We start from the raw sequence: 21,060 nt of genomic DNA, 5'->3' as shown, positions 1-21,060 counted from the left end.
ATACCCCCCTTGACATGTCACCAGAGGTCTCTTCACATTCCCCAAGTCCAGAACAGATTATGAGAGGCGCACTGTACTACATAGAGCCATGACTACATAGAACTCTATTCCACATCAAGTAACTCATGCAAGCAGTAAAATCTGATATAAAAATACACCTTATGGAACAGCAGGGACTGTGAAGAGACACACACACAGGCACAGACACACACACACACACACATGATAACATACGCACTATACACACACGTACACATGGATTTTGTGTTGTAGATATGTGATAGTAGAGTAGTTGCAAGAGGGCACACACTTAATGTGTTTTTAAATCTGTTGTGAAATGTAATTGAATGTTTAAAAAAAAAAATTGTATATAACTGTCTTAATTTTGCTGGGCCACAGGAAGTGAGGATCCATAATAAATACAAATACAAAATTGGAAATGGATGGGAGTTCCATGCGATCATGGCTCTGTATGATACTGTGTGTTGTCTTGAATTTGTTATACTGTGAAGACATCCCTGGTGACATGTCTTGTGGGGTAAGTATGGGTGTCTAAGCTTAATGTTATTTGATTATGCAGACAATCTGGCATTTTCATCACCGTAATATTTATCATGGAAACTAGAACAGAAGCAGTTAATGTACAAAGCACATTCAGATTGTCAGTGTGTCTATATGGTATGCTCTGTCTCCATTCTCACGAGGAGAGTAAATAGCATTATAAATCATGATAGGTAGTAACTGTGTGTATATATGCTCCTATGAAATAATATAATTACAAAGTTGTAACATTTATCAACACAATTTTAACAGTACACGACATACATAACAAGTCTGTTGTTCACTGCAACAATATCAGTAGCTTGTCTCAGATATAGCATAAAGCAAAAATTGTGCTGGTACCACTTCATATAATATTTCTTACGATCTTCACAAATGAAATACGTTTGTGTTCAACGTGTGCCTTGCACAAACGTGTGTGCTTGTATTCAGTGTGTGACTGTCAAACCTCAGATGGACAAATAAAACACTTGTGACCCCGCCCACATTGAGCCCCGCCCCAAACTGCAAGACTGCAGTCAGGGGTACTTCAAACATACAGAGTTGGCTTAGATTGTTGACACTTTTACATTTAAATTTAAGTCATTTAGCAGACGCTCTTATCCAGAGCGACTTACAAATTGGTAGACAACATGTAAACTATATTTTACTTCCAAATGTTTATTGAAAACATAAATACATTTGTACAATGAGCATTTGTTGTCGCTCAAATACATCGTTACCGTTGTTGGTTAGCTAGCTAGGGAATTTTTGCCATATTAGCATAGACATGACATGAGTCAAAACACATGGAATCATATAACCTGTCTATATGAACCAGAAAAAGGAGTCAGTGAAATGTCTCGCTTTTTCTTCTATCTCTGGTTCAGTTGCATAGAAATAGATAGAGAACGTATATTTGTATCTGTGGTATTCTAGCGTCTGTGACAGGATGGGAAGTGCCATTGAGGCTATCTCTGCTCCCAACTCATAGGAATCCCCACCCAGTTGACTACTTTAAAATGGTTGAAGCCCGCAATGGCAATTTTCATTCTAAAACGTGTTATATCCATGATGATTCCTCTATCTATCTATCTCTATGTTCAGTTGCCAGTAGCTACTGAGGCTAGCCGTCAACCGGATGACGATTCGACGATTAACGTCGAATGTATGCTTGTCATTGGATGTGAATTTGCTTCAAAGATGGTCCTGCAATATCCTAGTTAGTGTAGTTTGCTGAGAAAACGGACGGTTGATATGACAGTATTTCCTTCCGACACAGGTAAATAGCAATATACAGCCAGCTGCGGTTGATCTGTTGTGTTATTGTTTTCATTAGCTTAGCAAACTAGCTACCGTTAGCTCCAGCTAGCCCGTGCGGCCTTCAATAACAGTGAGACACTGCTTCACACAACGCTGGCTGAAACTTGCTTGCTAGCCCGCTTTGCTGGTTGTACAGGTTGTGACAGCGTAAGTTGCCTATAGCTAGCCATGCATTATGTTCATTTTCGACTGTGTTAGCTACCTGCCATAAAGCTAATTTTGCTACTTAGCTAAATGTCCCAATGCATTGGTACCATTGAAGACATAGCTAGTTCGCGCCTGTTGAAGATATCATCAGCTAGTTAACATGGGTGTAACTGACGTTAATCATTAGTCCAAACATTTGGGTTTTGCAGAAAGAACGAGTTTCTATTAGACAAATTCAGGTAGGTCCCTCCCCTTAGTTCGGGTTAAGGGTGTTTTCACAATTGATTCCTTTCAGACAAATTTAGTGAACTCAGTGCGGTTCTCTTAATGTTTTGTTCAGTGTGAGCACTGCAACGGAACTCAAACCCATTAAGGGCCCCCGAAGCGAACCGAACTGAGACCATTCCGAGAGTTGGTCTGAGTTCGGTTCGCTTGAATTCCGTGGTCCGGTTCACTTTTTTTAGGGCATTGTGAACACAAAGCCCCCCAGGTTCGCCTGTCATTAATCCCACACCAGACCAGGGTTTTCCTAAACTCGGTCCTAGGCCCCCAGAGTACACGTTTTAGTTTTTGCCCTAGCACTACACAGCTGATTCAAATAACCAACCAAATAACCATAGCTTTGAATATTTGAAATCAACTGTGTAGTGCTAGGGCAACAATCAACTTGTATCCAGTGGGGGCCCCAGAACCGAGTTTGAGAAACCCTGCACTAGATGGTGCCACAAGACAGAAGATGATGTGTAGGTTCGCAGAAAAAAATGTCTGCTGTTTTTGGGTATTGATTAGCGATTGTCAACGTGTGGAGTTTTTAGTTCTGATTGTTTGTTTGCAATATGTAATCTATATGTTAAAAAAAAAAACATTTTAATAATTTTGCGATTTACAGTAGTGAGTGCATACATTTTCGAACTGATCCCCCGTGGGCAATTATCCCATAACCCTGGCGTCGCAAGCTCCATGGTCTACCAACGGAGCTACACAGGACCACCTATAGGCTAAGCGAGCTTCCTAAACTGTTTATTAGATTGTGGAGTATGAATAGTGTGAAGACAAAAACATGAGTGGTGAGAATCACAACATGGGGTACCAAATTAATTCTAGCTCTTAAATGGGCAGTAGCCTACATTGGGTGTACACTTTTCAATGACAGCATTATTTTATCTGCATTTATTCTTCAAATTTTATTTGTCACATACACATGGTTAGCAGATGTTAATGCGAGTGTAGCGAAATGCTTGTGCTTCTAGTTCCGACCATGCAGTAATATCTAACAAGTAATCTAACAATTTCACAACAACTACCTTATACACACAAGTGTAAAGGAATGAATAAGAATATGTACATAAAAAAATATGAATGAGCGATGGCCAAACGGCATAGGCAAGATGGTATAGAGTACAGTATATACATATGAGATGAGTAATGTAGGGTATGTAAACATTGTTTAAAGTTGCTAGTGATACATTTATTGCATAACATTTTTCATTATTAAAGTGGCTAAAGATGAGTCAGTATGTTGGCAGCAGCCACTCAATGTTTGTGATGGCTGTTTAACAGTCTGATGGCCTTGAGATAGAAGCTGTTTTTCTGTCTCTCGGTCTCCGCTTTGATGCACCTGTATTGACCTCACCTTCTGGAGGATAGTGGGGTGAACAGGCAGTGGCTCGGGTGGTTGTTGTCCTTGATGATCTTTTTGGCCTTCCTGTGACATCGGGTGGTGTAGGTGTCCTGGAGGGCAGGTAGTTTGCCCCCGGTGATGCGTTGTGCAGTCCTCACTACCCTCTGGAGAGCCTTACGGTTGTGGGCGGAGCAGTTGCCGTACCAGGCGGTGATGCAGCCCGACAGGATGCTCTCGATTGTGCATCTGCAAAAGTTTGTGAGTGTTTTTATTGACAAGCCAAATTTCTTCAGCCTCCTGTGATTGAAGAGGTGCTGCTGTGCCTTCTTCACCACGCTGTCTGTGTGGGTGGACCATTTCAGTTTGTCCGTGATATGTACGAGGAACTTAACTTTCCAACTTCTCCACTGCTGTCCTGTCGATGTGGATAGGGGGCTGCTCCCTCTGCTGTTTCCTGAAGTTCACGATCATCTCCTTTGTTTTGTTGACATTGAGTGTGAGGTTATTTTCCTGACACCACACTCCGAGGGCCCTCACCTCCTCCCTGTAGGCCGTCTCGTCGTTGTTGGTAATCAAGCCTACCACTGTAGTGTCGTCTGCAAACGTGATGATTGAGTTGGAGGCGTGCATGGCCACGCAGTCATGGGTGAACAGGGAGTACAGGAGAGGGCTGAGAACGCACCCTTGTGGGGCCCCAGTGTTGAAGATTAGTGGGGTGGAGATTTTGTTACCTACCCTCACCACCTGGGGGTGGCCCGTCAGGAAGTCCAGGACCCAGTTGCACAGGGCGGGGTCGAGACCCAGGGTCTCGAGCTTGATGACGAGTTTGGAGGGTACTATAGTGTTAAATGCTGAGCTGTAGTCGATGAACAGCATTCTTACATAGGTATTCCTCTTGTCCAGATGGGTTAGGGCAGTGTGATTGCGATTGCGTCGTCTGTGGACCTATTGGGGCGGTAAGCAAATTGGAGTGGGTCTAGGGTGTCAGGTAGGGTGGAGGTGATATGGTCTTTGACTTGTCTCTCAAAGCACTTCATGATGACAGAAGTGAGTGCTACGGGGTGATAGTCATTTAGCTCAGTTTCCTTCGCTTTCTTGGGAACAGGAACAATGGTGGCCCTCTTGAAGCATGTGGGAACAGCAGACTGGGATAAGGATTGATTGAATATGTTCGTAAACACACCAGCCAGCTGGTCTGCGCATGCTCTGAGGACGCGGCTGTGGATGCCGTCTGGGCCGGTAGCCTTGCGAGGGTAAACTCATTTAAATGTTTTTCTCACGTTGGCTGCAGTGAAGGAGAGCCTGCATGTTTTGGTAGCGGACTGTGTCAGTGGCACTGTTGTCCTCAAAGCGAGCGAAGAAGTTATTTAGTTTGTCTGGGAGCAAGACATCGTGGTCCGCGACAGGGCTGGTTTTCCTTTTGTAGTCAGTGATTGACTGTAGACCCTGCCACATACCTCTCGTGTCTGCCAATATTTACGTTAATAGTATCTTCTGATTACAATTGTCTAATCTAGCTGCATTTTTATTATTTTTTATGTTTCCAAATTATTTCCAAAAAATAAACCGAAATATTACATTTACATACGTTTTCAGCCCTTTTACTCAGCACTTTGAAGCACCTTTGGCAGCGATTACAGCCTCAATTCTTCTTGGGTATGACGCTACAAGCTTTGCACAACTGTAATTGGGGAGTTTCTCCCATTCTTCTCTGCAGATCCTCTCAGGTTGGATGGGGAGCGTCACTGCACAGCTATTTTCAGGTCTCTCCAGAGATGTTAGATCGGGTTCAAGTCCGGGCTCTGGCTGGGCCATTCAGAGACTTGTCCCGAAGCCACTCCTGTGTTGTTTTGGCTGTGTACTTCGGGTTGTTGTCCTGTTGGAAGGTGAACCTTCGCCCCCAGTCTGAGGTAGTGAGTGCTCTGGAGCAGGCTTTTATCAAGGATCTCTCTGTACTTTGCTCCGTTCATCCTTCCCTCGATCCTGACTAGTCTCACAGTCCCTGCCACTGAAAAACATCCCCACAGCATGATGCTGTCACCACCATGCTTCACCGTAGGGATGGTGCCAGGTTTCCTCTAGATGTGATGCTTGGCATTAATGCCAAAGAGTTCAATCTTGTTTTCATCAGACCAGAGAATCTTGTTTCTCATGGTCTGAGTCTTTACGTGCCCTTTGGCAAACTCCAAGCGGGCTGTCATGTGCCTTTTTTACTGAGGAATGGCTTCCATTTGGCCACTCTACCATAAAGGCCTGATTGGTAGAGTGCTGCAGAGATGGCTGTCCTTCTGGAAGGTTCTCCCATCTCTGCAGAGGAATTCTGGATCTCTGTCAGTTCTTGGTCACCTCCCTTCTACCCCGATTGCTCAGTTTGGCTGGGTGGCCAGCTATAGGAAGTCTTGGTAGTTCCAAACTACTTCCATTTTAGAATGGTGGAGGCCGCTATGTTCTAGGACCTTCAATGCTGCAGAAATGTTTTGGTACCCTTCTCCAGATCTGTGCCTCAACACAATCCTGTCTCGTAGCTCTACGGACAATTCCTTCAACCTCTTGGCTTTATTTTTGCTCTTATATGCTCTATGGGACCTTATATAGATAGGTGTGTGCCTTTTTCAAATCAAGTCCAACCAATTGAATTTTCCACAGATGTACTGGAATCCAGTTGTAGAAACATCTCAAGGATGATCAATGGAAACAGGATGCACCTGTGCTCAATTTCAAGTCTCATAGCAAAGGGTCTGAATACTTATGTATATAAGTTATTTCTGTTTTAACATTTTTTTTAACAAGTGTGCAACGTTTTCTTAAACCTGTTTTCACTTTGTCATTATGGGGTATTGTGTGTAGATTGAGGGGAAAACAATTTTAATCCGTTTTACAATAATGCTGTAACGTAACAAAATGTGGAAAAAGTCAAGGGGTCTGAATAATTTCACGATGCACAAAGTTGTTTACATCCCTGTTAGTGAGCATTTCTCCTTTGCCAAGATATGCCACACCTCTCAGGTGGAAGGTCTATCAACAAACTGATTAAACAGCATGATCATTACACAGCTGTACCTTGTGCTGGCAACAATCAAAGGCCACTCTAAAATGTGCAGTTGTCACACAACACAATGCCACAGATGTCTCTAATTTTGAGGTACTGCACAATTGGCATGCTGAATGCAGCAATATCCAACAGAGCTGTTGCCAGATAATTGAATGTTAGTTTCTCTACCACAAGCCAATGTCGTTTTAGGGAATTTGTCAGTATGTCCAACCGGCCTCACATCCGCAGCCGGGGAGGGGGGATCGGGGGTACTGGCTCCCTGCCCAGTCATGTGAAATCATAGATTAGGGCCTAATAAATGTATTTAATTTGACTGATTTCCTTCTATGAACTGCAACTCAGTAAAATCTTAGAAATTGTTGCATTTGTATTTCTTTTTAGTGTAGCTAGTATAGCAAAACAGCAAGTGTGTGTCTGTTGCTCATGCAATCTGGGCCTGTTGTCTGTTTATCATGCAGTTGTCAATGGGTTCAGGGTTGCCTTTTATTTTTTGACGTTACCCAGCAATAATTTGGTTTTGCCTAACCTTGAGTCAAAACATCTTTAGGCAACTTGGCTGGCTAGCTAATATGTTACTTCTATTTTGTTTTTAGGCTCAGCTAGCTAGCTAACTTATTTCTAGAAAGAGCTGTGCACTAAGTTATTGCTGTGCACGTCTTCTATGCTTTTCAAGATGACCTTTTACTGTTGTGCACCTGAACAGTATCTGTCTCCAGTCCACTATTTGGCACTTGCAAAGTGCATTTGGCACTCTCAGTGAAGCCCTTTTTGTTAATATTAGCATTCCTTTTAGATAATTCTGGCGATAACACGTCAAGGCTCTCTCTCTGTTCAATGTCGTATTCACAGCGTGGGTCTACTTCAATTGTGCCTTTTCACACAGTTTGCCTTTGACATGTTTGTATTTTTGAAGCTACATGAAAAGGTCAAACTGATTATGAACTTATGGGAATATCAAGCATCAGGGTCCACCTTATATGTAATGGGCATTTGTTGTTGCTTTAATACGTCTACTTCAGGCTGGCTCTGAGTCCACTCTGTTTACGCATATGCTGACTCCACTCCTCTGTACACACAGGTAACAATTGGACCCAGTAGAAGCAAAAGCCACCGCCATGTATTCGGAATGGAGGTCTCTGCACCTGGTGGTGCAGAGCGACCTAGGCCACCTGAGTGTCCTTCACTCGTACCCTCCGGTGGTGGGGCGCGACGTGGCCAATGCAGTGGTTAGACCTCTGGGGGTGACCCTGGGCACCCTGTCCACCGATAGCCTGCTCAAGACCGACAAAGAGGTAGGCAGACTGTGCTGAAAACAACCCAGATTCTTTTGCATGGCTGAATCAGATGTGTATGTAGATGCATGTGTAAGCCATACAGGCGAAGACCTTTTTTTTTTACTTGGCCCATCTAGGGGAACTACCCTAGAAACCCAACATCCCATCTCGCATTTTACGTTCAAGGGGAATAAGCTAGCTACAGCTGTCAGTTGAAAGTGAAGTTGGAATGTTGGATTTCTAGGGTAGTTCCCCAACTAGGCCTACTTGATTTTTTTGCTGTAGGTACAGGGAGAGTATACTAATGTCAAGCTCCACTTCACTGCCACTCATTAGAATTGAGAAGTACAAGTTTCTTCCCTCTTTAGCGCCAAGTTCTTCTGACATTGTTCTGCCAATTTCCTCAAAAACATAGGCTACATGATACATCCAACACACCTTTCATAGGCTAGGCTTTGTCAGTCCCTTATTTTTAGAAAACCAAGGAGGCTGAATGGTCACCTGCACATTTGGACTAAGGCTACATCCTGGAAAGAGAAATATTATTATAATTTTTTTCTACTGTGCTTGATTGAAAAATACGCCACCACCACCTCCCTCTCTAAATTATGTTGTGTTTTCAAATCTCTTCTCTCTGATTGCTGCTGGGTGAAAAATAGCATTTTGTCTGTGGAAAATGTGCTGCTTACTTCCCCATCATGTTTGCCTCGTAGCTCGGATACCCCCAGGCCTCTGGGCTTGCTTGATAACATAACAGGATTTCCTGAGTATACCCTCGGGGCATTCGACCCCTGCGGCTTTATAGTGACAGTGTTTCTCCACCCCAGTGGAAAACGTCTCTTTGAGCTCACCCCCAATCCAGTCTCAGCAGCCAGATAAGGCTTGTTTGTAATAGGCGAAGGAACATGTAAACCATCTGCCAAAGAATGTATGCATGGCCCTAAGTCCCTTCTCTTTCCTGCTAATTTTAGTTTGCCAGATAAGTCTCTTGTCGTGCACTTATTTATATAGTACCAGTCAAAAGTTTGGACACATATTCATTCAAGGGTTTTTCTTTATTTTGACTATTTTCTACATTGTACAATAATAGTGAAGGCATCAACTATGAAATAACACATGGAATGTAGATACCAAAAAAGTGTTAAACAAATCAAAAATATATAGCCACCCTTTGCCTTGATGACAGCTTTGCACATTCTTTGCATTCTCTCAAGAGTTCCCACATGCTGAGCACTTGGTTGCTGCTTTTCCTTCACTCTGCGGTCCAACTCATCTCAAACCATCTTATTTGGGTTGAGGTCTGGTGATTGTGGAGGCCAGGTCATCTGATGCAGCACTCCATTACTCCCCTCGGTCAAATAGCCCTTACACAGCCTGGAGGTGTGTTTTGGGTCATTGTCCTGTTGAAAAACAAATGATAGTCCAAGTGCAAGACAGGTGGGATGGTGTATCTACAAAATGCTGTGGTAGCCATGCTGGTTAAGTGTGTCTTGAATTCTAAATAAGTCAGACGGTGTCACCAGCAAAGCACCATCACACCTCCTCCTCCATGCTTCACGGTGGGAACCACACATGCGTAGATCAAATTTCCCCTGGTCTAATGTCCATTGCTCGTGGTTCTTGGCCCAAGCAAGTCTCTTCTTCTTATTGGTGTCCTTTTTAGTAGTGGTTTCTTGCAGCAATTTGACCATGATGGCCTGATTCACACAGTCTCCTCTGAACAGTTGATGTTGAGATGTGTCTTTTACTTGAACTCTGTGTAGTATTTATTTGGGCTGCATATTCTGAGGCTGGTAACTCTAATGAACTTCTCCTCTGGCAGTGGTAACTCTGAGTCTTTCTTTCCTGTGGTGGTCCTCATGAGAGCCAGTTTCATCATAGTGCTTGATGGTTTTTGTGACTGCACTTGAAGAAACTTTCAAAGTTCTTGAAATGTTGTGTATTGAGTGACCATGTCTTAAACTAATGATTGACAGTCGTTTCTCTTTGCTTATTTGAGCTGTTCCTGCATAATATGGACTTGGTATTTTACCAAATAGGGCTATCTTCTGTATACCACCCCTACCTTGACACAACCCAACTGATTGGCTCAAACACATTAAGAAGGAAAGAAATTCCACAAATGAACTTAACAAGGCACACCTGTTAATTTAAATGTATACCAGGTGACTACCTCATGAGTAGGGGTTGAAGCTGGTTGCCAAGAGTGTACAAAGCTGTCATCAAGGCAAAGGGTGGCTATTTTGAAGAATATAAAATATATTTTGATTTGTTTAACACTTTTTGGTATTACAGAATTACATATGTGTAATGTAGAAAATAAAGAAAAACCCTAGAATGAGTAGGTGTTCTAAAACTTTTGGCCTATTTATTTATATATATACAGTTGAAGTCGGAAGTTTACATACACCTTAGCCAAGTACATTTAAAATAAGTTTTTCACAATTCCTGACATTTAATCTGAGTAAAAATCCCTATCTTAGGTCAGTTAGGATCACCACTTTATTTTAAGAATGTACATTTTCAGAATAATAGTAGAGAATGATTTATGTCAGCTTTAATTTCTTTCATCACATTCCCAGTGGGTCATACGTTTACATACACTCAATTAGTATTTGGTAGCATTGCCTTTCAATTGTTTGGGTCAAATGTTTTGGGTAGCCTTCCACAAGCTTCCCCCAATAAGTTGGGTGACTTTTGGCCCATTCCTCCTGACAGAGCTGGTGTAACTGAGTCAGGTATTTAGGCCTCCTTGCTCGCACACGCTTTTTCAGTTCTGCCCACAAATTTTCTATAGGATTGAGGTTAGGGCTTTGTGATGGCCACTACAATACCTTGACTTTGTTGTCCTTAAGCCATTATGCCACAACTTTGTAAGTATGCTTGGGGTCATTGTCCATTTGGAAGACGCATTTGCGACCAAGCTTTAACTTCCTGACTGATGCCTTGAGATGTTGCTTTCAATATATCCACAAAATTTCCCCCCCTCATGATGCCATCTATTTTGTGAAGTGCACCAGTCCCTCCTGCAGCAAAGCACCCCCACATCAGGATGCTGCTACCCCCATGCTCCACGGTTATGCCCCTTAGATATTAATTTAGAATCCTCCAATCCTCTTATGCTGTAGCCTACTCCCGACCGTCACGTTGTACAGCGCCGTATTTTCCATTCCATCCCAACGGAAACCCTGTTGGTTTCATTTTTTGTTTTTCTCAGAATAGAAACACCATAGTATATTAATCAAATGAATTAAGACACATTTCTTAATCAATCCCACTTACTATGTTATTACAAAAAAGGTTTTAAATTCTCTGGTAATGCCAATATGGAAGTCAAATGCTTCTCAAAGATGCCCTCTGGTGGTCAAACTAGCACTAACAGAAAAAATGTCGGACAAATAAATAACGTGCCACAGAATGCTGCAGCCCGCAAGGTGTGCTGCAGTTTGACAACTTTTAAAGAAGGAACCACTGTACATTTTGGTTGACTTAAATTAAAAAATATATATATATTTTTTTTCTTCTATAGGCTATTACAACAATTTAAATATAGAATGTAGGTCCTTGAAAATTACAGTTAAGTACTTGAAGTCCTTGAATTTGACTTGGCAGTATGAACCCTGCATAGGCTACTTGCCTGGCCTGTAAGTGAAAGATAAATTATGCACGTAATTATTATTATTCTTTTTTTGTTTCGTTTTGGTATCAAGTATCGTTTAGATTCTGCACTCTAGAGGATTTTGCATTTCACACTTTATTTGTCTCCTTTTGCTGTTACAGTAAATCTTTCCAAATCAATGTAAGAACACAAAGACATGCTCATTTAAAAGATGGCTAGTCATTATTCGCCTGGTTCTGTATGGAATGCAGGCGCATTATGGGACACAGGCCAGGTCATTATCAATTTTTAGTGTGACCAAATCATGTGCTGGTGCCGCCAACTGAAAAAGTTAGTGTAGAACACTGTAGTTTATAAAGGGGTGGTTCACCTAGCTTGGCTAACCACCCTGATTGCTGTGTTTTGAGACATGACAGAATGGTGAACACCGCAATCAGGCTGGTTCCACCAGGCAATAGGCCTAGTTCACCTACATTTCTGAATGATTTGAATTCATTTTTGAAAGTAGCTTTGATCCACACTCTAGGTTTCGAATGCTACATATAGTCACGGTCACTCATGTGGATGAACAATCACTTTAGCCCTGTGTTTGAAATTAAGTTAATTTCACTACAATCAGCATAATTAAGCATAAAGAAAATAGTTTACCTCAATGCAGCGATAGTTCATCTTATTGTGGTCATCTTTCAAGTGTTAAGTCATTCATCCTTTCCCCAAGTATTCTGACAATGACTGACATGACATCTGACTGTCTAGCTTGCAGCAGTCCGGTGCGCAATGTCTCTTTCTAACGGCAGAGTTCTTGGTGTGATTGACAGGTGAAGTGGACAATGGAGGTGCTGTGCTACGGCCTGACCCTGCCTTTGGACGGGGACACGGTCAAGCTGTGCGTGGACGTCTACACGGACTGGATAATGGCGCTGGTCGCTCCGCGCGACTCCATCCCCCAGCCAATCGCCAAGGAGCCCAACCTGTACGTGCAGACCATCCTCAAACACCTCCACAACCTCTTCCTGCCCAGGTACAAGCTAACTGTGTGGCTACGCTCTGGCTAGCCGATAATTGTGTGCCTAAGCTCTGTTAACCTCTAACGGTGTGTCTAGATTGTGTGTTGCATTTTAATAGATACTGGCCACTCACAAAAGCTGTTGACAGATGGATGAGGTTGTGTATTGATTTGGTTTGATGAACTAATGGAGGGTATCTTATGTAAAGTATTGCAATTTCTTGACCTTAAAGGGATAGCTCACCCAAAATACAAAATTACATATTGGTTCTCTTTCAAATACTCGTTTCAATATATCACATATGGGGGTTCACTAAGGACTGCCTAATCCCAGAAGTACCAATCCAAACGTCTGTTGGAGACAGGTAGAATGGTCAATGAGGTGAGACCTTCACTTCTGTAAAAGGAGCCACTCTCCAGGCCTCTGGTAATTCTCATTTCTCTTCCTCACAAAGAGTATCTCTATTCTAGCTCTCCTCAGATTGACTGGATACCTGTTTTCCTGCTCACAAGTGAACTGTGAAGAATATAGCTGCCGAGCATAGGTCTTCAGACCCTGTTGAGAGGTTGAGTACTAACCGGAAGGTTTTGTGTTGAAATGTATTTTTACTTATCAGTTACCGTTGGTAGCTAGCTCCATGGCTAGCTTACCCTACCCACAACATGGTAGCATTGTTAGCTCTCTTCACCCTGAGGTAGCTGCTAGTTAGCTAACACCCAGGCAAGCTAACCAAACCAGCATTACTGCCTGCAACACAGTAAAATTGCTAGCTCCCTTCTCTAGAGTAGTTAAGCCCACGTTTATTTGTTTGTGTTAACTAGACTTACTGGCTAGCCCCGCGGCTCCGTGGCTGTAAGAGAATACCTACCCGATGTCAAACTGCCCCCACGTGGTTCCCTTCAGCCAGCACTATGCTAGCTACGGCATACCTTAGCCACGAGGTAGCTGCTAGCAAGCTTACACATTATGCGCATCCTAGCTAACACTAGCCGTAAGGCTTCTACTAGCTAGCTTACAGTGGCTAGCGTTCTGGAACGCAAGCTAACCACACTAGCATTCCTACCTGCACATATGGTCCCATTAGCAGGGCTAGGTAACTCGGAAACAAGTTCCCTGCCTGCCCAGACTGTAGTATTGCTAGCTCCCTTCTCTTGTTTAGTGCAACTTACGTTCACTCGTTTGTGTTGACAAGACTTAACGGTTTGGCATTATAGTCGTTGGGAGATTTTCATCAGGAATTCTAACAACGCACCCATGCTGTTCCCTTCGGCGAGCACTGTGCTAGCTATAGCTTACCCTTAGCCTCAAGGTTGTTTCTAGCTAGCTAACGCCTACCCTAGCTTCACAGCTATAGCATTCATACACAGTGCTCACTTCAGCTAGCCATTAGCCGCAAGGTATCTAATGAGCAAGCTCACGCCTGTCAAGGCTAATTCGTAGCAATGCTGAAAAGCCAGCTACTACTGGCCAGCTTGCTTTTCCCGTTTTTTTTTTTTTTTTTTTTTTTTTTAACCAGGTAGGCTAGTTGAGAACAAGTTCTCATTTACAACTGCGACCTGGCCAAGATAAAGCAAAGTAGTGTGACACAAACAACAACAGAGTTACACATGGAATAAACAAGCGTACAGTCAATAACACAATAGAAAAAAAGTCTATATACAGTGTGTGCAAATGGTGTGAGGAGGTAGGCAATAAATAGGCCATAGTAGTAAGATTATTACAATTTAGCAGATTAACACTGGAACACTGGAGTGATAAATGAGCAGATGATGATGTGTAAGTAGAGATACCGGTGTGCAAAATCAGAAAAGTAAATAAAAACAATATGGGGATGAGGTAGGTACATTGGGTGGGCAATTTACAGATGGGCTATGTACAGCTGCAGCGATCGGTTAGCTGCTCAGATAGCTGATATTTAAAGTTGGTGAGGGAAATATAAGTCTCCAGCTTCAGCGATTTTTGCAATTCGTTCCAGTCACTGGCAGCAGAGAACTGGAAGGAAAGGCGGCCAAAGGAGGTGTTGGCTTTGGGGATGACCAGTGTGATATACCTGCTGGAGCAGGTGGGTGGGTGTTATCGTGACCAGTGAGTTGAGATAAGGCAGAGCTTTACCTAGCATAGATTTATAGATGACCTGGAGCCAGTGGGTCTGGCGACGAATATGTAGCGAGGGCCAGCCAACTAGAGCATACAGGTCGCAGTGGTGGGTGGTATAAGGGGCTTTGGTAACAAAACGGATGGCACTGTGATATACTGCATCCAGTTTGCTGAGTAGAGTATTGGAAGCTATTTTGTAGATGACTTTACCGAAGTTGAGGATCGGTAGGATAGTCAGTTTTACTAGGGTAAGTTTGGCGGCGTAAGTGAAGGAGGCTTTGTTGAGAAATAGAAAGCCGATTCTAGATTTGATTTTGGATTGGAGATGTTTAACTCTCTGGAAGGAGAGTTTACAGTCTAGCCAGACACCTAGGTATTTGTAGTTGTCCACATATTCTAGGTCTGCACCATCCAGGGTAGTGATGCTAGTCGGGCGGGCAGGTGCCGGCAACGAACGGTTGAAAAGCATGCGTTTGGTTTTACTAGCGTTTAAGAGCAGTTGGAGGCCACGGAAGAAGTGTTGTATGGCATTGAAGTTTGTTTGGAGGTTAGTTAACACAGTGTCCTAAGAAGGGCCAGATGTATATAGAATGGTGTCGTCTGCGTAGAGGTGGATCAGGGAATCACCCGCAGCAAGAGCGACATCATTGATATATACAGAGAAGAGAGTCGGCCTGAGAATTGAACCCTGTTGTACCCCCATAGATACTGCCAGAGGTCCGGACAACAGGCCCTCCCATTTGACACTGAACTCTGTCTGCAAAGTAGTAGGTGAACCAGGCGAGGCAGTCAACGAAAACATTCACTTGTTTTCGTTGGCTAAACTGACCAGCGACACCTCACGTTACTATGGTCAAAAGAGACTCTCAAGACGAAGAAACGACTCTATTCATGCGTTTGTCTTCGGCTAACGTGGTAATAACTAGTTAGGCTATTAACTAGCTAGGTGAACACTAGGGATGCAACGGTACACAGTGTGTTGTCGAACCGTTTGGTACGCCCTCTACGGTTCAATACGTGAACCGCGGAATTACGATATGCCTGTCATTTTCCTAGAATTTCCAAAACTTGCTAATCGCGCTGCAGACTACACGCACGTTGTACTTTCAGATCCAGACGTGCAGTTTGTGAACAGGCAAGGCAGGCAACTGCTTGGGGCCCCAGGCCGTTAGGGGGCTTCTGAGGGCTGACAAACTTTACTCCACAGCAATGTCTCTAAATGTGACAACCGCAGTGACCGCAACCCCCTCCCCTTAAACAACCAATGGATGATTGATTTTCAGTGACATCTCAGTAGGAAACCTCCCTAAAGGGGCCCCATGAAGAGAGGGGAAACTAAAAACAAATATTCTCTCAGCTCCAACGTGACAATGGCGAGCGATAGCGAGACGGCGAGAATCAAATTTGAAGAGGCACTGCTGTCTTTCAAATCCGCTGTGTGGGAACCTTTTGGATTCAGCGTTCAATACGATGATGAGGGTAAGAAGACCGTAAACAAACAAAGTACAGTCTGCAAGCATTGCTTTGCCACTGTCGGCTACTCAAGTGGAAACACTTCTAACTTGTCATTTACGTCGCCATCACCCGACCGTATCCCTTGCAGGTGGAGCTGGAGCAAGGAGTCCACTCGTTAGGGAAAACACAATCTCTCGCTGCTGCCTTCCAACAACAATTTGCGACAAATTCAGAAAATAATAAAGAAATAACGAAAGCAGTTGGAGTATTCCTAGCCAAAGATTTGCAGCCCTATTCGGTGGTTACTGACTCGGGGTTTCGTCACCTGATGATTTTTCTTTTTTACCACGTTACAATGTCCCCTCCCGCACACATTTCAGCAGCAAAGTAATTCCCAAACTCTATGAAACATCAGAGAGAAATTGACACGGACACGCTATCTAGCTCTCTCCACTGATAGTTGGACCTCCAGAGCAACTCAAAGCTACTTCACTGTGACGGTTCACTATGTACTGGATTGGGAGATGAAGAGCTACGTGTTGCAAACTCGTCTTCTGTATGACAGTCATACAAGCGCACACTTTTCTTAAATTAAAGATACAGTACTGTTACCGTGGGCCCACTGTACCGTTGCATCCCTAGTGAACACTAACACAAAATGCCTCACAGCTAAGCGTCGACTAGCACACGCATAACTCGGTTAAACAATGCTTGTCCCTCTGAGTTAGTATGGCCCTGCAATGGGAAACTAACTTGCTCATGCAGGTCTCCAACAAGCCCTGCGAGTGTTAAGTTTTACACTGTACCGACTTGTGCTAAGCCAACAAGCACTGTCCCCACTCCATGCCTAACAGCACTGTGTCTCCAGAAATGCAAGGGCACAGGGCCATGATATTTCGATCAAAGTGTCTCTCTTTGACGCCAATAGGGGGTGCCACCCCACTACATTGGTTGAATGCGAGTCATCAGGCTTGTGGACAGCTCTTTCTCATAGCGGAGAATCGACACGCAAGCACAGTTACTCCCTAAGGGCTGTCTACTATTACGAAGGGATACAAGCTTCAGTTCGCTATGAAATGACCCATTTTCTACTGGGTTCTATTTCATTTCGTACTTTACTGACTTTATTGTCCCCATGGGGAAATTTTGTTGCAGTGTCATGTACATGTTTAAAAACAAAACAAATTGACAATACAACTTTCATAACAGTTACATACCAATAAAATGAGACTAGCCTGCTGGCCTTACTGGGTCGATAGGAACATTAGCCTGAGCTATTTAGGAGGGATGTGACACATGGCACAAATTATTGTCTAGTTCTGTTTTTCCTGCTGAGGGGTGCCCTATACCTGCACCCAGAGGGGAGTATTTCAAATTCTGGGTACAGGGGGTGGCTTGGGTCTAAAATTATTTAGTGAGCCTTGCGGAGGGCCCTGACCTTAAAGATCTCATCCAGGCCTGCCTGTCTGTTTGACTCCATGTACCTTGCTTGCTGTGGTGATAATCCTTTTCAGCATATTTCTGTGGCATTTCCAAACCAACAAACAATACAAAAAGTTCATACTCTCAATGAAAAACTTGTTAAACCTCCTTCTAAGGAGAAGTCCCTTATGAGTCTCTGTGCCAGAATGTAAGGCTGGATTGTGTTCAAGGCAGAAGAAAAGTCAACAAACAGAACCATGACCCTCTAGATGTTTATAGACCATGTAGAGGAGAGTAAGAATGGCATCATCAAGTCTTCTGATGGGTAAACTGAAATGGGTTGAGGAGCTTCTGGGTGGTGCAATTTTCTCGAAAGCATTTCATTACTAAGGATGTCAAAGTGACAGGGCGGTAGTAATTCAGCACAGATGGATTAGATGCTTTAGGAATGGGTATAACTATTGAGTTTTTCCACAAAACTGGCACGTTGTTGGTCGAGAGAGGATTGGAAATGTCTGTAAAAACACCAGCCAATTGTTCAGCACAGTGCTTATTTTGTCTGGGCCTGGGCTTTTGTGTGCGTTACTTCCCTTAAACAACTTCAAAACATCAGCCTGTTTAACAACAACCCTTAAACATTTTGTAATGATGCTTGCATTTGTTTTACCTCTGACACAAAGTCGTCAGATTCAAATCTTGAGACGAAAACAGTCAGTTCATTAGCCCCCCCCCCCCCCCAATGGATTTAATCCCTTGCCAGGCCACCCTTAAGTTTCCTCTCTTGTATGCCTCCTTGTCAACCAGTATCTGTCTTTTGATCTCACGTTGTACATCTCTTAAAGCCTGTCTATTACCCTCAGCATAAACTGCCTTCTTCCTATTAAGTAGTGATTCTAGTTTTATTTTGATACCCAAGGGTTATTGTTAGGGAAGATTTTACAGATTTTATTAGGCACAACTGACTCAACACAAGTTTACGTCTGAAAAAACATCTGTGATCAGAGCTGCTGTCCCCCCATAGTACAGTCAAAACACCCTTGGAGAGACGAGTGATACTATTGTCGTTCCAGATCTGGACAGTTTTAACTGTAGGTTTCTCTCTCCAGGAGCTGACAGTAGGTTGGCCGGAGGTAGACAACATTGGTCTGATTTCCCCAGAGGAGGTCTGGTGGTGTCAGAAAGCATTTGGTATTGTCCCATAGCACAAATCAAGAGTCTTATTTTTCCTGACATTTCACATACTGGTGGTACATGCTCAGGACCAAAGTACAGTTGTTAAAATCCCCTGAAACAAATTCGGGTGTGTCAGGGAGATGAATTCCAGTTTCACAAACAATTGGGGGGAACTCACGGGGCAGATAGTAGGGTTGCAGTGACACAGAAAGCGGTTCAATAGCCAACGGCGACTCGACAAAAGTCACCAACATGCGCAAGAAAGAAAGCGAAGCCTTCAACTACTGCCAGCCCTGCAGACCTGGGCCCTGTGGCATTCCGTTGGTTCCTGCATCTCGCCCCAACCTCACAGCTGGGGGGGGGGGGGGGGGGCAACAGACTGGCCTTTGGGCACTGAGGTCCCCGGCGATGCAGTTGTCTGCCAAGACTCAGGTTAAGCCCTTGAACCAGGCCAAACCTGTAGGGAAGCAGTTTTGCGCCACAAGGATCTGCCCCTCTAACACTCTTAACCTCTCTGAGATATGTGAGACGCTAGCGCAGCCAGTGAAAGTGCAGGGCTCCAAATTCAAAACAACAAAAATCTCATAATTAAAATTCCTCAAGCATACAAGTATCTTACACAGTTTTAAAGATAAAATTCTCGTTAATCCAGCCACAGTGTCTGATTTCAAAAATGCTTTACAGCGAAAGCACCACAAACGATTGTTAGGTCACCAAGTCACAGAAAAATCCAGCCATTTTTCCAGCCAAAGAGAGGAGTCACAAAAAGCACAAATAGAGATCAAATTAATCACTAACCTTTTGATGATCTTCATCAGATGACACTCATAGGACTTCATGTTACACAATACATGTATGTTTTGTTCGCTAAAGTGCATATTTATATAAAAAAATCTCATTTTACATTGGCGCGTTACGTTCAGTAGTTCTAAAACATGCATTGATTTTGCAGAGAGCCACATCAAGTTACAGAAATACTCATCATAAAAGTTGATGAAAATACAAGTGTTACACATGGAATTAGAGATATACTTCTCCTTAATGCAACTGCTGTGTCAGATTTCCCAAAAACTTTACAGAAAAAGCACACCATGCAATAATCTGAGTACAGCGTTCAGACAACAAAGCAGCCAAAAAGATATACGCCATATTGGGTAGTCAACATTAGTCAGAAATAGCATTATAAATATTCACTTACCTTTTTGATGATCTTCATCAGAATGCACTCCTAGGAATCCCAGTTCCACCATAAATGTTTGATTTGTTCGATAATGTCCATAATTTATGTCCAAATAGCTTCTTTTGTTAGGGCGTTAGGTAAACAAATCCAAACGTGCGTTCAGGTCCAGTCGGACAAAAGTTATATTACAGGTTGTAAAAACATGCCAAACTAAGTATAGAATCAATCTTTAGGATGTTTTTAACATAAATCTTCAATAATGTTCCAAACGGAGAATTACATTGTCTGTAGAAAAGCAATGGAACGAGAGCTAACTCATGAGCCCAAGGCACTCTGCCAGACCACTGACTCAAACAGCTCTTATGAGCCCCTCCTATGTAGTAGAATCCTCAAACAAGTTTCTAAAGGCGGTTGACATCTAGTGGAAGCCTTAGGAAGTGCAACATAACCAATATCCCACTATCTACAATAGGGGATGAGTAAAAAAAAAAATAACAAGCCTCAGATTTCCCACTTCCTGGTTGGATTTTTCTCAGGTTTTCGCCTGCCATATGAGTTCTGTTATACTCACAGACATCATTCAAACAGTTTTAGAAACTTCAGAGTGTTTTCTACCCAATACTACTAATAATATGCATATATTAGCATATGGGACAGAGTAGCAGGCAGTTTACTCTGGACACCTTATTCATCCAAGCTACTCAATACTGCCCCCATGTCACCAAGAAGTTAAGGGAGGTAAGAGGGGTTGGTCAACCTAGGGTGGATCCCTTGCGGTTAAGGAGGATGGTGTGCAGGGCCTCTGCCCTACCCTCTCTATTTGGGTTTAATAGTTGCTACTCCTACCCCTCCTAGTTTCCACCCCAAAACAACAGTGTTTTTCCGGTTGGCCATTACAATCCTTGCAGCTATCGTCATACCCTAGTGAACGAAGCAAGGAAAGAGACGGACTCTTGGAAAATAGTACCGGCCCCTTATGCACGCTCTCTGTTTTATATTTGGTCAGTTTTTTTTTTGTGTCGAATTCTGTTTTCAATGGTCCTATGCTCCTTGTAGGATCTTTTGGATGAAGAGAAGGTTCATAATTGTTAGGTCCTCTAACCGCTTTCTCGGCCTGCCAAGGCCGCTACATTTATACAGTTTGTTGTGC

The 21,060-nt window shown here is 43.2% G+C and overlaps 1 protein-coding gene across 13 annotated transcripts in view; it reads left to right on the top strand.

Annotated features, from left to right (window-relative positions):
- The first annotated feature begins 1,565 nt into the window (after positions 1-1,565).
- The window catches only part of LOC139565265 (ral GTPase-activating protein subunit beta-like), an 85,803-nt gene continuing 66,308 nt past the window's right edge, over positions 1,566-21,060 (top strand). For 3 of the 13 annotated variants that reach the window (XR_011672888.1, XR_011672887.1, XM_071385532.1), the window contains exons 1-3: positions 1,570-1,822; positions 7,762-7,975; positions 12,395-12,597. Coding sequence is in view for 11 of the 13 variants with exons in the window: in XM_071385532.1 (XP_071241633.1) it covers positions 7,799-7,975; positions 12,395-12,597 (380 nt within the window). In the remaining 2 variants the exon portion in view is untranslated. Of the gene's footprint in view, positions 1,823-7,761; positions 7,976-12,394; positions 12,598-21,060 lie in introns of all 13 variants that reach the window. The other 10 variants (XM_071385519.1, XM_071385454.1, XM_071385512.1 and 7 more) reach the window with 7 other exon arrangements.

The sequence above is a fragment of the Salvelinus alpinus genome, chromosome 2 (assembly GCF_045679555.1).
Source record: "Salvelinus alpinus chromosome 2, SLU_Salpinus.1, whole genome shotgun sequence".
Classification (NCBI taxonomy): Eukaryota; Metazoa; Chordata; class Actinopteri; order Salmoniformes; family Salmonidae; genus Salvelinus; species Salvelinus alpinus.
Note: the sequence above shows the minus strand (reverse complement) of the source record. Positions and strands in the feature narration are given on the sequence as shown.